General features: G+C 42.4%; 2 protein-coding genes across 2 annotated transcripts in view; both read right to left on the bottom strand.

The window, feature by feature from the left end:
* Positions 1–13,336, bottom strand: part of ARHGEF4 (Rho guanine nucleotide exchange factor 4) — a 94,715-nt gene that overhangs the window by 76,654 nt on the left and 4,725 nt on the right.
* On the bottom strand, positions 9,194–12,655 carry AMER3 (APC membrane recruitment protein 3). Its single transcript, XM_036297714.1, has one exon. The coding sequence runs from the start codon at positions 12,653–12,655 to the stop codon at positions 10,262–10,264; it is 2,394 nt and encodes a 797-aa protein (XP_036153607.1). The 3' UTR covers positions 9,194–10,261.

The following is a 13,336-nucleotide window of genomic DNA, read 5'->3' as shown; positions in this document are numbered from 1 at the left end:
CTCATTCTTTTATCTGGTGTTCTCATTTAAAATTATTGTTGTTATAATTGGAGTAAAATCTGTCATTTTTGGTTAAGTGTACTTATTCATTCCATTTTTTTTTTGTAACTTTCCCTCCATCCCTCACAAACTTTTTCTACCTTTTCTGGTTTTAAGTATCTGATTTTATTCCATTTATCTCCATCTTAACATCTAATTTATATTCAGTTTAAGCTCCTTTTTGTGGTTGCCCTAAAATATGCATAACATAAAAATTTACCATTTTAGCCATTTTTACTGTACAATTGAGTTGCATCAAGTGCATTCACAATTTTATCAAATCATTACACTATACATTTTCAGAACTTTTTTTTTATTGTTCCAAACAAACATTGTACCCATTAAACAAAAACATACTATTTTTCTTCCCCACTACTCCCAGTCTCTGGTTACCTATATTCTACTTTCTATTCTATGAAGTTGCCTATTCTAGGTACATCAAGTAAGTGGAATGATACAATATTTGTCCTTTTGTGTCTGCCTTATTTTACTTAGCATGATGTTGTCAAAATGAATCCATGTTGTAACATGTATCAAAATTAATATCTTTTTCAAGTTGAATAATATTCCATTGTATGAAAAAAATGTGGTACAAATATACAATGGAATTGTTGAACATTTGGGTTGTTTCTACCTTTTGACTATGGTGACTAATGCTCCTATCCTATCTAATAATAGCCAAACATGGTAATTGACCGTACCTTTGCTACACCTCCCATTGGCTAATCAGCACGATATGCCAATTAACTGCCAACAAAGATGGCGGCTAATTTGCATAATGCAGGCAGAATGGGACAGTGTGAGCCGCCAGCATGCCGCCATCCAGGGCAGCCCAGCCCCAGAAGACCCAGAAAGCCGCTTGATATGGTAGTAACTCTATCAGTAAGCACTCTGAAAATCAGTGGCATAAATGGACCAATTAAAAGACAGATTATGAGGGTGAATCAAAAACAAAACCCACATTAAATATAAAGACACATATAGATGAAAAGTAAATGAATTAAGCTGCAGCCTGTTTTGCTCAGTGGATAGAGCATTAGCCCATGGACTGAAGGGTCCCAGGTTTGATTCCAGTCAAGGGCATGTACCTTAGTTGCTGGCTTGATCCCCAGTCCCGATCAAAGCATGTGCAGGAGGCAACCAATCAATGTGTCTCTCCCTTTCCCTTCACTCTCTCTAAAATTCAATGGAAAAATATCCTTGGGTGAAGATTAACAAAAACAAAGTAAATGGATTAAGTAACATTAAAGAGATGATAAGAAAAGTATATTCCAAATTTTGTTAGTTGTATAATGGTTATGTTTAAATTATTAACACCTAAGAAATTGGGTGAAGGGTACATATAATATGCTGTAGTATTTTATAGTTTTTTTACATGTATGAAATTATTTCAAATTAAAATATTAAAAAATTAAAAATTAATAAAATATTAATTGAAATGTATCTGCATTACATGAAAAAATCTCCTAATTGCTTCTAGCATAATTTATTAAATTGTGCTAAAATTTACAAGGGTTCAATTAAAAAAATATCTTAATTCTAAATGATATAATAGAAAATATATAATAGTGCAGTTATAAGCACTTATCTGAAAATAAAAATTTAAAGAAGTGAATTTAAAGAGGGATTAGCCAAAGAAAATATATGCACAACCCATGGACACAGACAATAGTATGGTGATGGCCAGAGAGTAGTGGGGGGCAAGAGCTGGGTAGAGGGGCCAAAAGGGGGGAAATAGGGACATCCTATATAATAATAATAATAAAAGGTTAATATGCACATTGACTGAATGGCAGAATGACCGGTTGCTATGATGTGCACTGGCCACCAGGGGGCAGATGCTCAATGCAGGAGCTGCCCCCTGGTGGTCAGTAAACTTCCATATACGGAGTGACACTCAGCCAGAAGCTGGTTCATGGCTGGCCAGTGCAGTGGTGGTGGCAGGAGCCTCTCCCACCTCCGTAGCAGCACTAAGAATGTCTAACTAACGGTTTAGACCTGATTCCTTGGGGGCCTAAGCCTTTAGTCGGACATCCCCTGAGGGCTCCCTGGGATTGTAAAGTAATATCTCAGTGTGGTTTTGATCTGCATAGCCCTAATCATTAGTGATGTCAGGCATCTTTTCCTGTGTTTACTGGTCATTTGTATATTTTCTTTGGAGAAATGTCTATTTTCCAAAAGGCCTTTGCCCCCTTTTAAAATAAAATTGTTTATCTTTTTGTTGTTGAGTTATAGGAGTTCTTTATATATTAGAAATATTAATCTTTTATCAGACATGATTTGACAATATTTTCTCCTACCCCATAGGTTGTCGTACTTTTTAAAAAAATTCTCACCTGAGGATATGTTTTTATTGTTCTTTTTGTTTTGTTTTGTTTTGTTTTAGAGAGAGAGAGAGAGAGGAAGGGGGATAGAGAGAAAGATTGAAGTGAGAGAGAAACATTGAATGATTGCCTCTCATACATGCCCTGACTGGGGATCAAACTCACAAACCAGGTATGTGCCCTAACTCCTAACTTGGCAAGGGTTGCACTTGTTGATAGTGTTCTTTGATGCACAAAAGTTTTTTAATTTTCATGAAGTTCTTTATTTATTTATATTGTTTCCCGTGCTTTTGGTGTCATATATAAGTCAAAACCGAATTCAGTGTCATAAAGACTTTCCCTTATGTGTTCTAATATACTTATAGTTTTAGTTTTTCAATTTAGGTCTTTAATCCATTTTGAGTTAATGTTTGTATTGGTATAATGTTAGGATCCAACTTTATACTTTTGCATGTAACTATCTAATTTTTCCAGCATCATTAATTAAAAAAAAATCCTTCCTCCATTGAATAGTTTGGGAATCCTTGTCAAAGAGTACCAAATATGTATAATTTTATTTCTTGTTTCTGTATTGGAGTCTTGTTTCCTGTATATTTGTCTTTATGCCAGTAGCACCATGTTTTGATTACTGTAGCTTTGAAGTAAGTTTTCAGGTCAGGAAGTATGAGTTCTATAATTTTGTTGTCTTTCAAATTTGTTTGGCTATTTACATACTTTGAGATTCCATATGGATCTTTGGATTCTTTTTTTATTTCTTCAAAGGGAAAAAAAGCTATTGCAGTTTTCATAGGGATTGCATTGAATTTTTAGATTGCTTTAGGCAGTACTGTCATGTTAACAATATTGTCTCCCAATCCATGAACATGGAATGTCTTTTTATTTATTTATGTCTTTTAAATTTTGTTTTAGCAATGTATTATATTTTACAATGTATAATTGTTTGCCTCCTTGGTTAAATGTATTCCTAAGTATTTTGAAGCTATTGTAAATAAAATTGCTGTATTAACTTTTTTAATTTTTCATTGTTAGTGTACAAAATTGCAACTGATACTCATGTGTTGATTTTGTATCCTGCAACTTCCTGAAGTAATTTATTAGCTTTAAGGTTTTTTCTTGTGGATCTTTAGAATTTTCTACATACAAAATTATATGATCTGTAAACAGAAATAATTTTACTTCTTTTTCAACTTGGATACATTTTCTTTTCTTGCCTAACTACTCAAATTGAAACGTCTAATACTACATTTAAAGAAGGGATGTAAGTGGGCATCTTTGTCTTGTTCCTGATTCTTAGAGGAAAAATTTCCAGTCTTTTACCATTTAGGATGATGTTAGCTGTGAGTTTTTAATAAATTATGTTTATCATGTTGAGAACACTTCCTTCTATTTCTAGTTTGTTCAGTATTTTAATTCATGAAAGGGTGATGGACTTTATCAAATGTTTTTCCTTCATTAATTGAAATATTCATGTGCTATTTTCCCTTCATCTTATTGATCTGATTTTTGTATGTTAAATAAACAAGAATAAAACTTACTTGGTCTTTTTGTGTAATTTTTTAAATATGCTGCTGAGTTCAGTTTGCTAGTATTATATTGAAAATTTTTATATCTACATATTTATAAATAATATTGGGGTATAGTTTCTTGTACTGTCTGTTTCTGGCTTTGGTATCAGGGCAGTGCTGTCCTCATGAAATGAGTTAGAATGATTTTTACCTCTTCTATTTTTTTGGAAGAGTTTGAGAAGGAATGGTGTTAAATCATCTTTAAATGTTTGGTGGAATTCACTAGTGAAGTCATCTTGTCTGGGACTATTCTTTGTTGTGTAATCAAAAATTACTGATTCAATTTCCTTACTAGTTATATATAGGTGTGTTCAGCTTTTCTACTTGTTCATGACCCAATTTGGTAGATGTGTGTTTCTAGGAATTTTCCCATTTCATCTAGGCCATCCAATTTGTTGACATAAATGGTTATAACATTCTCTTATAGTCATTTTTAGTTTTGTAAAATTGGTATCATTTCCCCCCACTTTTATTTTTTATTTTATTATTTTGAGTTTTGACTCTTTTGTTCTCAGTTAATCTAGTTGAAAATTTTTTAATTTAGTCGATCTTTCCAAGGAACCAACTTTTGGGTTGTTTACTAAAAAAGTAATAGAAAAACTATTATTTTTAGTATCCATTTTATTTATCTTAAGATATTTTCTAATAAGACTCCCTGATTCTTTATTCAACTATGTTGAGTCTATTGATGAACCTATAAAAGGAATTATTCATTGCTGTTACAGTGTCTGATTTCTAGCATTTTCAGTTGATTTATTTCTTAGAATACTTCCTGTCAACTTATATTACCACTTATTCTTGCATATTGTCTACTTTTTCTTATTAAAGCTCTAAATATATTAACCATACTTATTTTATAGTCATTACATGATCATTCCAACTTCTGTGAGTCTGATTGTGATGATAACTTTGTCCTTCAGACTTTGTTTCTTCTTGCCTTTAGTAGGTTTTATAATTTTTTGTTGAAAGCCAGATATGTTATAAAGGGTAATAGATACTGAATAGGCTTTTAGTAATAAGAATTTATGTTAATCTAGCTCATCTGTCATAGATATAGGCACCAGAGGCTTGATATTACTCTAGTGGGTTTACTTTTATTCTCCATTCTTGTGACTTTCTTTTATTCTGGTCCTTGGAGAGAATCTTTGTCTCTTTTAGTTGTAATCCACTATTATTATTACTGGAGGTTTATTCATGAGTTGATAGGGTGAGTGGGGTAAGGAGGGGAGGGTTATTCTATTATTTTCTAAGATTTTACTTAGGTCTCAGTCTTTTGTAGGCCTGTGCCTTGGGGGTGGGGTTAAATTTTCAGAAGTCCTATACACTTCTGGCCTACCATTTCCAGTTTGTTTTCTTGAAATTATCTCCTAGTTGACTCTCACTTACTTGTTTACCTATTTACATTATGTGAGATGAGAAAGCTGGGGAGGACTGTTCCTTCCTTCAGTTGGAGAAGATTTTAAGAGTAGACCTGTTAGAAAGAATGGTCTGGGGGGTTTCACAATGGCTATTCTTGCTCTCCCTCTGCCAGGCCCATGAGGAGATATTTTTCTATCCTCACCCTGAAAACTAGTGTGATTTCTGGAGGAAAAGCCTATAAAAGTATAGGCCTCCCTTTAACTATCCTGCCACCCACCCCCAGAGTCTTACTTAGCAAGAAACACTTTGTCAAAATTACTCTCTAACTGTTCCTACCAGTTTTTGGCATCTTGAGTTTTCTGCTCCTGTCTTGGTTATTGTTTATCTCTGGATGCACTTGTCTCTCCAGAATTCAGAGAAGTTGTTTGCCCTACAACCTCTGACAGATCAAGAAAAGTCATAGATACTCAGTTTGTCCAGATTTTTCTTGTTGTAAGGAGGGGAATGGCAACATCTAAGGTCTTACATATTATTTAAAACAAAACACCTTTCCCCTCTGAAATATGGATGTGTGTCTGAATCAGCATGGATCCAAGACCAATAACATTAGGGCTTCAGGACAACTGGGCAGTTGAGTAAAGACATGAAAGCAGGATAACAGAATGCACTGTTCTTTTTTTTTAATGCATCTTTTCATTGTTGAGGTAAGTTTCATTCTATAGTTTTAAAGAGGGCTTTAATAGAGAACATTTAGGAGAGAAAAAGAGTAAGAGAAGCATTGTTTATAACAGCAAAATGGGAAATAACTTGAATATCCATCTACAGGAGAGTGCTTAAATTAATTGATACTTACAGGAGACTGCTGTACAGTTATTCAAGAGAATGGAGAAACTGCCTGCTACTGGTGTCTGCTAAGAAGATGTATGCAATCTGCCGTGTAGTAAAAAAGATTAAAGTTCATGCATGTTTATGCCATGGGCATAGAAAGGGTCTGAGGACACACCCAGTGTTTGAGGAGGACAGGGAGAAAAGGTTCAGCACTTGGTGGTGTTTGGATTTTTTACTAAAAGACAATTCATTTTATAATAAAAATAACAGGGTAAAGGAGGAAGAAAGGAGACTCACTTTTCATTGTTTTCCTTTCTGTGCCTTTTGAGTTTTTTTTATCCCCTTTCCATTACAAATGTAAAATAAAAAACCAGGTAAGGCAAGCAACATCCCTGATGTAGTGCACAGGCTCTTCTCCAACCTATGCCAGTGTACCCTATTGGGGCACCTCCCTCTGCCTTATTCCCTGCCCTCCTGGCCCACCCCCATCACCACCACCATCAACACCCCCACACCTGAGAAAACCTGCTGTAAAGCCCAGGCCTCCCCCACTGTTAGAGTAGGCTGGAAGCTGCCTGGCTCCTTTCCAGCATCTCCAAGTTCCTAGTGCAATGGTGAAAGGTTGGAAGGCACAGAACACAGGTTGAACCCCAGCTCCCAACTTACCACTGTGTGACCCTGGGTTAGTCACTTGGGCTCTGTGGAACAGCTGTGAGCTGGGGAAAACTGGACCTACTTTGTAGAATGCACTTTACCAGGTACAAAACCTCAAACCTCCTATAACCTCTACAACCATGAGTGAATGAGAGGATTAGAAATGACCAGAGTTATGAAAATGCCTTGTCTAGGCCTCTTCCACTTCCAGAATTAGACTAGGTGCCTATCCTAGAAACTGGTTCCAAAGCTCCCCTGTTTCCCCTTAGTGGATCACCTTAAAGATATCCTTGAGGCCTACAGATGCCAGACTAGTGCTGCCTGGGCCTCTTTTGCCGGGGAGGGCAATCTGAGGGATGGGGTGTGAAGAGAGAGATGGATTGAGGAGACTTGGATTTAGTGCACACAAGAGAAAGGTCACACTTTCCCCTATTCTTCCAGCAAGGTGCCTATCAGGCTACTGCTAGGACCTCCCCCCAGATTTCTGAGAACGAGAATCTCCATGGTGCCATACTAATCTAAGATGCTCCCCAGATTGAGATACACTGGGCCAGTGTAGGCACCACCCTAGTTCCTTATTTCTGTTGCCATACTATGGGTCACTGCATAGCAAGGCATAGCCCCCTCCTGACCATGCCTGAACCACCTTGGTTCCTGTCCTCCCAGTGGTTTTGGCTGGCTGGGTTCCACTCCACCTCCCCCATCCCCCAGTCATCACCAGTCAGTGTGACTTTAAGGAAATGCTCCATTAGTATTTCTGCCAAGGTAAAACCTTAACTGGGCTACTCTCCAGACACATGCCTCGCGATCAATAAGAAGTCAGAAAATCATGTGCAGCCTTTTGATATTTCATTCTTTCTACAACTATTTACTGGATACCTGCTTTGCTCAGGTGCAGTACAAAGTGACAGGGCTATGACTGAGAGTGAGAGGCATTCCTTGTCCCTGGAGTTTTAAGCCTAATTACAGGGAGACACAAGGCTAGCACTCAGAGGGTGCTCAGACATCTGTGCCCTTGAAGAAAGGAGAAGTGAAGGCTTTGAAAGAGACATTCAATATCACATGATCTCACTCATATGTGGGATATAATGATCAACATAATTTGATGAACAAAATTAGGTCCAGAGACAAATGGCAGGGGAGGTGGGCGGGCGGGGCTAGAGAGCAACCAAAGGACTTGTATGCATGTATATTAGCATAATCAATGGACACAGACACTGGGGCAGTGGGGGCTTGCCCGGTGTGGGAATGGCTGTTGCAGGGGGGTCAAGCGGCGAAAAAGGAGACAAACTTTAGACGAGAGAGAGAGAGAGAGAGAGAGAGAGAGAGAGAGAGAGAGAGAGAGAAGAAAGAGACATTCACTGCAAGAACTCAGTGGGAGTAGTTCTGGAGTTTGGTGAAGAGCTGGACTTTGGAGCCAGTGGTTGGGACTCAAATCCCATCAACCCAACTCACTAGCCATGTGCATCCAGGGGCAAGTCACATCAGCACTCTGTCCTTGATTTCCATGTCTGAGCATTGAGAATGACAACTGAACTTAGGCTGATGCAGGGACGAGGTGAAGGATTCATTATTAATGCAGCCAGGCCCAATAACACTGTTGGGGTCATCTGTGGCAGGCCCGAGAGAAGGGATCATTGTGGCTTCCCAGGAAGGCTGACCTTCCTGACTTTCCTCAGTGTTCAGGTTTGGATGGACCTACTCAGGAACCTTGATATAAGTTTTAGAGCCTACAACGTGCCACCTGTGTCCTGTGCACAGTCAGCCCCAGCAAGCAGTTTTTACTGAGGGCTGCAGAGCATTTTCTCACCTGAAACAAAGCCTCAGACAATCAGGAGAGACACAGCTTGTGGTCAGCTGTCAGACTGCATACCTCAGTGTGGAATTCCACCCCATAGCTGACCTACCTCTTTTCTGTGCTGACCTTTCCTGTAGAAATAATGGTATAGGCAGCCTGTGGCATCCCATCCTTCATGCCTCACTGCGGTGTGTCAGCAAGGTGGGGTCTAATCACAGAGAACCTTGATGGGCAATCTGTCATTACACCTCATGTCCCAACACTGGACAGAATGGATGCCTCTTCTTCCTGAGGACATGGGTCATCTTTTCTTTCCCTACTCTAAATGCCTGGTGCTATGGATGTGTTGTGGCTTTGGGAGAAGGGGGATGACAGAGGTCCAGCCCCCATTTAAAGGTAAGTTTTCCTGAAGGGGGAGGCAAGGATGCTGATGATTTAGAGCAGGGGTCCTCAAAATTTTTAAACGGGGCCAGTTCACTGTCCCTCAGACCATTGGAGGGCCGGACTATAGTTTAAAAAAAACACCTATGAACAAATTCCTATGCACACTGCACATATCTTATTTTGAAGTAAAAAACCAAAACGGGAACAAATACAATATTTGTATTTGCATGTGGCCTGCGGGCCATAGTTTGAGGACCCCTGATTTAGAGGGCCCAAGTGAAAGAGATGTGGAGAATCAATCAGTTCTTTCTAAACATTATGCTGTCCATGGCTCCCATTAAAGAGTGCAAGTTGGGGGAAATTATTGTTTTTATGGGACGATTTTTGGCCAGAGGCAGGTGGCTATATTGCACAGTAATATATGGTGTCTGTTTGTTCAAGGCTCTTGCTGAGATGAAGCTGGTCCTTCTTATTCACACAGAAAAGTCCTTTCAGGCTCCCAGTACTTCATGGCTGCTTGTCCTAGGGGCAGAGAGCAGGCTGGGGAGAGACCAGAGGGTACTCCAAAGCTCATCTGTGGCCCTGTATCTTGCCTGTCACCAACTCTCAATGCCCCACATCTGAGTCTTGGACCCCACACTCACTCATTTATTATTCTCAACCCTTATGCAAACTTATTGGCTCCTCCACTTCCCATTCACAATATGGATGTTTCCTTCCCATCAGTTTCAAGCCTGAGCTCCACTCTGGCATGCTATATAAGGAACAGCCAGGTGTAGCCACTTCACAGGCAACAGTGGGAATAGACTCTTTATTTCCTTGTAGGAAATCAGTGAGGCACATTTTGAAAGTGCTGGCAGCTTTCCAACTTTCCTTGGTCTTAGGCTGTCAGTACCTGGTCTGGATGAGCTTGTTGGTTCTGCCTTCACAATAAAATGCCCTGCCCTACTTGCCTGAGTCCTGCCAACCCATCTTCCTCAAACACAGTTCTCATATCAAGGACAAAAGATGGAGATTTTGGTCTTAGGTTCTCTTGAATGTGGCCATAAAGATGCAGCTTCTGGTGACTACAAGGCCATCCTGCAGTGGGAGTTTCACGTTGGATGACCTGGGGGCTTCTACTGTGAGTCAGAAAGCTGCAGCAGCTTTCTGGGTACTTGCAGAGGAAACCCTCTCATATTGGCTATGATGAAGTGAGGCTCATGAGCCCTGACAGGTGGCCCCAGGGGCTCAGCCAGGTAGCAGGGCCAAGAGTACTATAAGTTCAACTGATCCCTAGGTGCCACCTGCTTCCTGGCCTTCAAGCTGAGCTACAAGTACTGCTCCTCCACTGAGGCATGGGCCTGGGCATCCAGCCTGGTGAGCTCCATCCTGAGCTGGCTTATGTCCAGGAAAAGGCCTGGGCACTTCTGATCCTGTGGGCTGTGGAGTGGGCTGGTCAAGGAGGGCAGGCTACAGATGGCAGCCACTCCAGGAAAGCTGTTAGACTGTTTCTGCTGTGAAATGGTAATGTCCCTGGCCTGAGGCTGCCTACAGAGCCTACTGCTTGTGTCCTGCCTTGGGGGTTGCACAGAATTAGGCTTGCAGTCTGGGTGGATCTGTAGGGCTGCAACCTCGGCCACACAATCTTTCAGGGAGGGCTCTGTATCCAGAGTACTTTCCCTAAGACCTGGCCTTTGCTGATCTCGAAAACACCCCATCTTTCCAGGTGCCCTTAGCTCCTGGGAGTGGGGCCAGGCGAAGGGGTTTATGATCTTATTTTTGATCTTGTTTTGGCTAGAAGTGCCTGTCACCATGGAGATTCTGGATCCCAAAGAGGAGAACAAACCTTCGTGGCAACCTCGTGTCTCTTCTTCCCCTGAGACCTGCACACACTTCAGAGATGAATCCCTGGACAGAGAGCTGGTCTCCTGCTCATGCCATGCTAAAACCTTGCTCTCTCCAGCAAGCAGGCTCTTGGTACCCAAATGTGCCCACAGCTCCTGCCTACTAGGTCTTGAGCTTACTGTGATCCCACCTGCATCTGAGGCGTGGGCCCCCCTGACCTCCAGCTTCACTAGACTGGGACCTTTCTTCTCAGAGCCAGCTCCCAGATTCTCCACCAATCCCCTGAATGGGGTTGCAGGATCCCCAGGGGTTGAAATAGGAGGGGCATGGAGCTCAGGACTACGGCGAAGCCAGTTGATAATACCCATGGTGATGGTGAGTTCAGTGTCACAGAGCTTCAGCAGGCACTCCTTGCCCTTCCAGGAGCTCTGCAAGAAACCCTGGCTGAGCAGGTCTGGGCTTGGTCCCGAGGCCAAGTCCTCCTCTGCCCCCATGTGGAAGCTGCAAATAGACAGTGGCATTCCCAGTGCTGGCTCTGAGAGACTCTCAGACACGCACAGGTCATCATCAAGGCCAACAGGGCCCTCACTAGGGTCACAGAAAAGCTCATAGAGGGCATCTCCACTATAGCTCTCCCGAGGGAAGGCAGCTGCAGGGGTGCCTGGGCTCATGGCTTCCTTCCTATCCTCCTCGAGGCTAGATGAAAAGGCATCGTAGTAGCCCTCGTCACTTGTGGACACAGATTCTGGCTGCTCGCTCCTGGTGGTGCCTGTGTTTATGGAGCTGGCTTTGGAGCCACTGAAGAGGTCTCTGCAGGGACACAGAGGGAACTCAATGAGCCCAGCTGAATCAAGCCCAGGCTGGGCTGTATCTGTTCCCTGAGGACCATCCAGCCATGGACTCAGTTGGGTGTGCTGTTGTTGCCTCACAGAGTGATTCACACTATCCCAGAACTTGGCAAAGTCAGGCATGTCATCCTGGGCAGGAGACACCAGCTTCTCCATGCTGCCCTGGAAGGGGCCACTAGAAACCTTGTTCTCAAGGGCCTGCGATGACTTGGCTGAGCTCTCCAAGCCCTCATTCATGTCCAGGAATGGCACTGAGCTTTCATCTGCAAAGATCTCCCCGCAGCCTGTGAGTGAGTCAAAGCTCTTAAGTGAAGCCACGTCCTCACACAGGGCACTGCAGAAGTCGAAAGAGGAGTCAGGCAGGAACTCACTGTCAGATAGGTCCTGGCACAAGCCATCCAGTCCCAGTCCCTCACCCAAGGGGAAAAAGGCTTTGCCTTGCTGCCCTCCAGCCTCTGATGGGATTCTGGGGGAAGGCAGGCTCTTTCCCCTGGTTGCCAGTGAAGCCAAGTTCTCAGTCTTGTTTCTATGAATGTGGAATAGGTTCTGAAAGCACTTCTTGGGTCGTTTAAGGGAAATCCTCTTCCTTGGGATGCTCTTAGCCACGGCTGGCACAAAAGGCATTTGGGGCACAAAGTGGCGGTAATCAATAATGCGCTGGCTGCCAGAGGGCCCTGGGAAGCTCGTGCTGCCTACCAGTTGCCTTGTGGCTGCGACCATCCTGCTAGCCCCAGACACACTGTTGTGAGTCTTGCTCTTCCATACCAATTTGAAGGTGGCACCACAGAGGTCTGTGGCACCACCCTCAGGCTCTGGCTGTGCTCCCTTTTTGGAGTATATGTTATATCCGTGGGTATTAGGACTGGCTTGGGGGCCTCTTTCACCATGGATCTGCTGCTGCCCTCCAGGTGAGACTGACCAGGGGTCTGCATTGTCCCAGGCTGGGGCAGTTGCTGCTGGGCCTGGGGACTTCTCATGAGAAATGTGAAAGCTGGATTTGATGAAAGTCTTCCCTCTCTTCAGCTCCATGCTTCCAGTGCTGTTAGCTGTTGTGGGGGAAAGCATGAGGCACTTAGTATCCATGGTTCTAGCCCACAGTGGTGTTGGAGCTGAACTCTGATATCTAAGCTTGGATTCTCCTTGGAGGTGGTAGAGAGGGAGATGGGAGCAGCCCATCCATGCTCACTATCTAGCCTTTATAGACAACTAATGCTGAGAGAAGTTAAGTCACATGACTAAAGGCAACAGTAGTACCCAAATTGATTTCAGAAGTGTCTGGTGCTCTTGAATTTGTGATCTCTTAACTTACCCAAGCATCCTCTCAGAGATATCTGGCCAAGTCAGACTCCCAGTTCCAGGCCCAGGCACTCTACACATAGCACCACATCCTTATAGGGAAGTATCATGGTCCTTGTAAGTGAATGGAGCAGATAATTAAATAAAAAAGTTGTCGCCTATGTCTAAGAGACAAAGCTCAAAGGGAAACCCAAGCTTGCTTCCTGGATTAGATAGTGTCGTCCATCAGTCAGAGGGGAAGGCACATATACTGTCCTCTAGGACTGTTGCATCTGTTTGAGGAGGCAAGACTCAATCTACACAGATGCCATCAGGCAAGGCACAGTCAAGCATATGATGGTGCATGCAGATCTTGATCACTGAGATGACAGAGAGTATCATGGTAGAAAGCTAAAGAGAGGAGGCAAGCATGAG

This window comes from Myotis myotis, unplaced genomic scaffold, assembly GCF_014108235.1.
Source record: "Myotis myotis isolate mMyoMyo1 unplaced genomic scaffold, mMyoMyo1.p scaffold_m19_p_3, whole genome shotgun sequence".
Taxonomy (NCBI): domain Eukaryota; kingdom Metazoa; phylum Chordata; class Mammalia; order Chiroptera; family Vespertilionidae; genus Myotis; species Myotis myotis.
The sequence above is the reverse complement of the archived record's forward strand: the minus strand, read 5'-3'. Positions and strand labels throughout refer to the sequence as shown.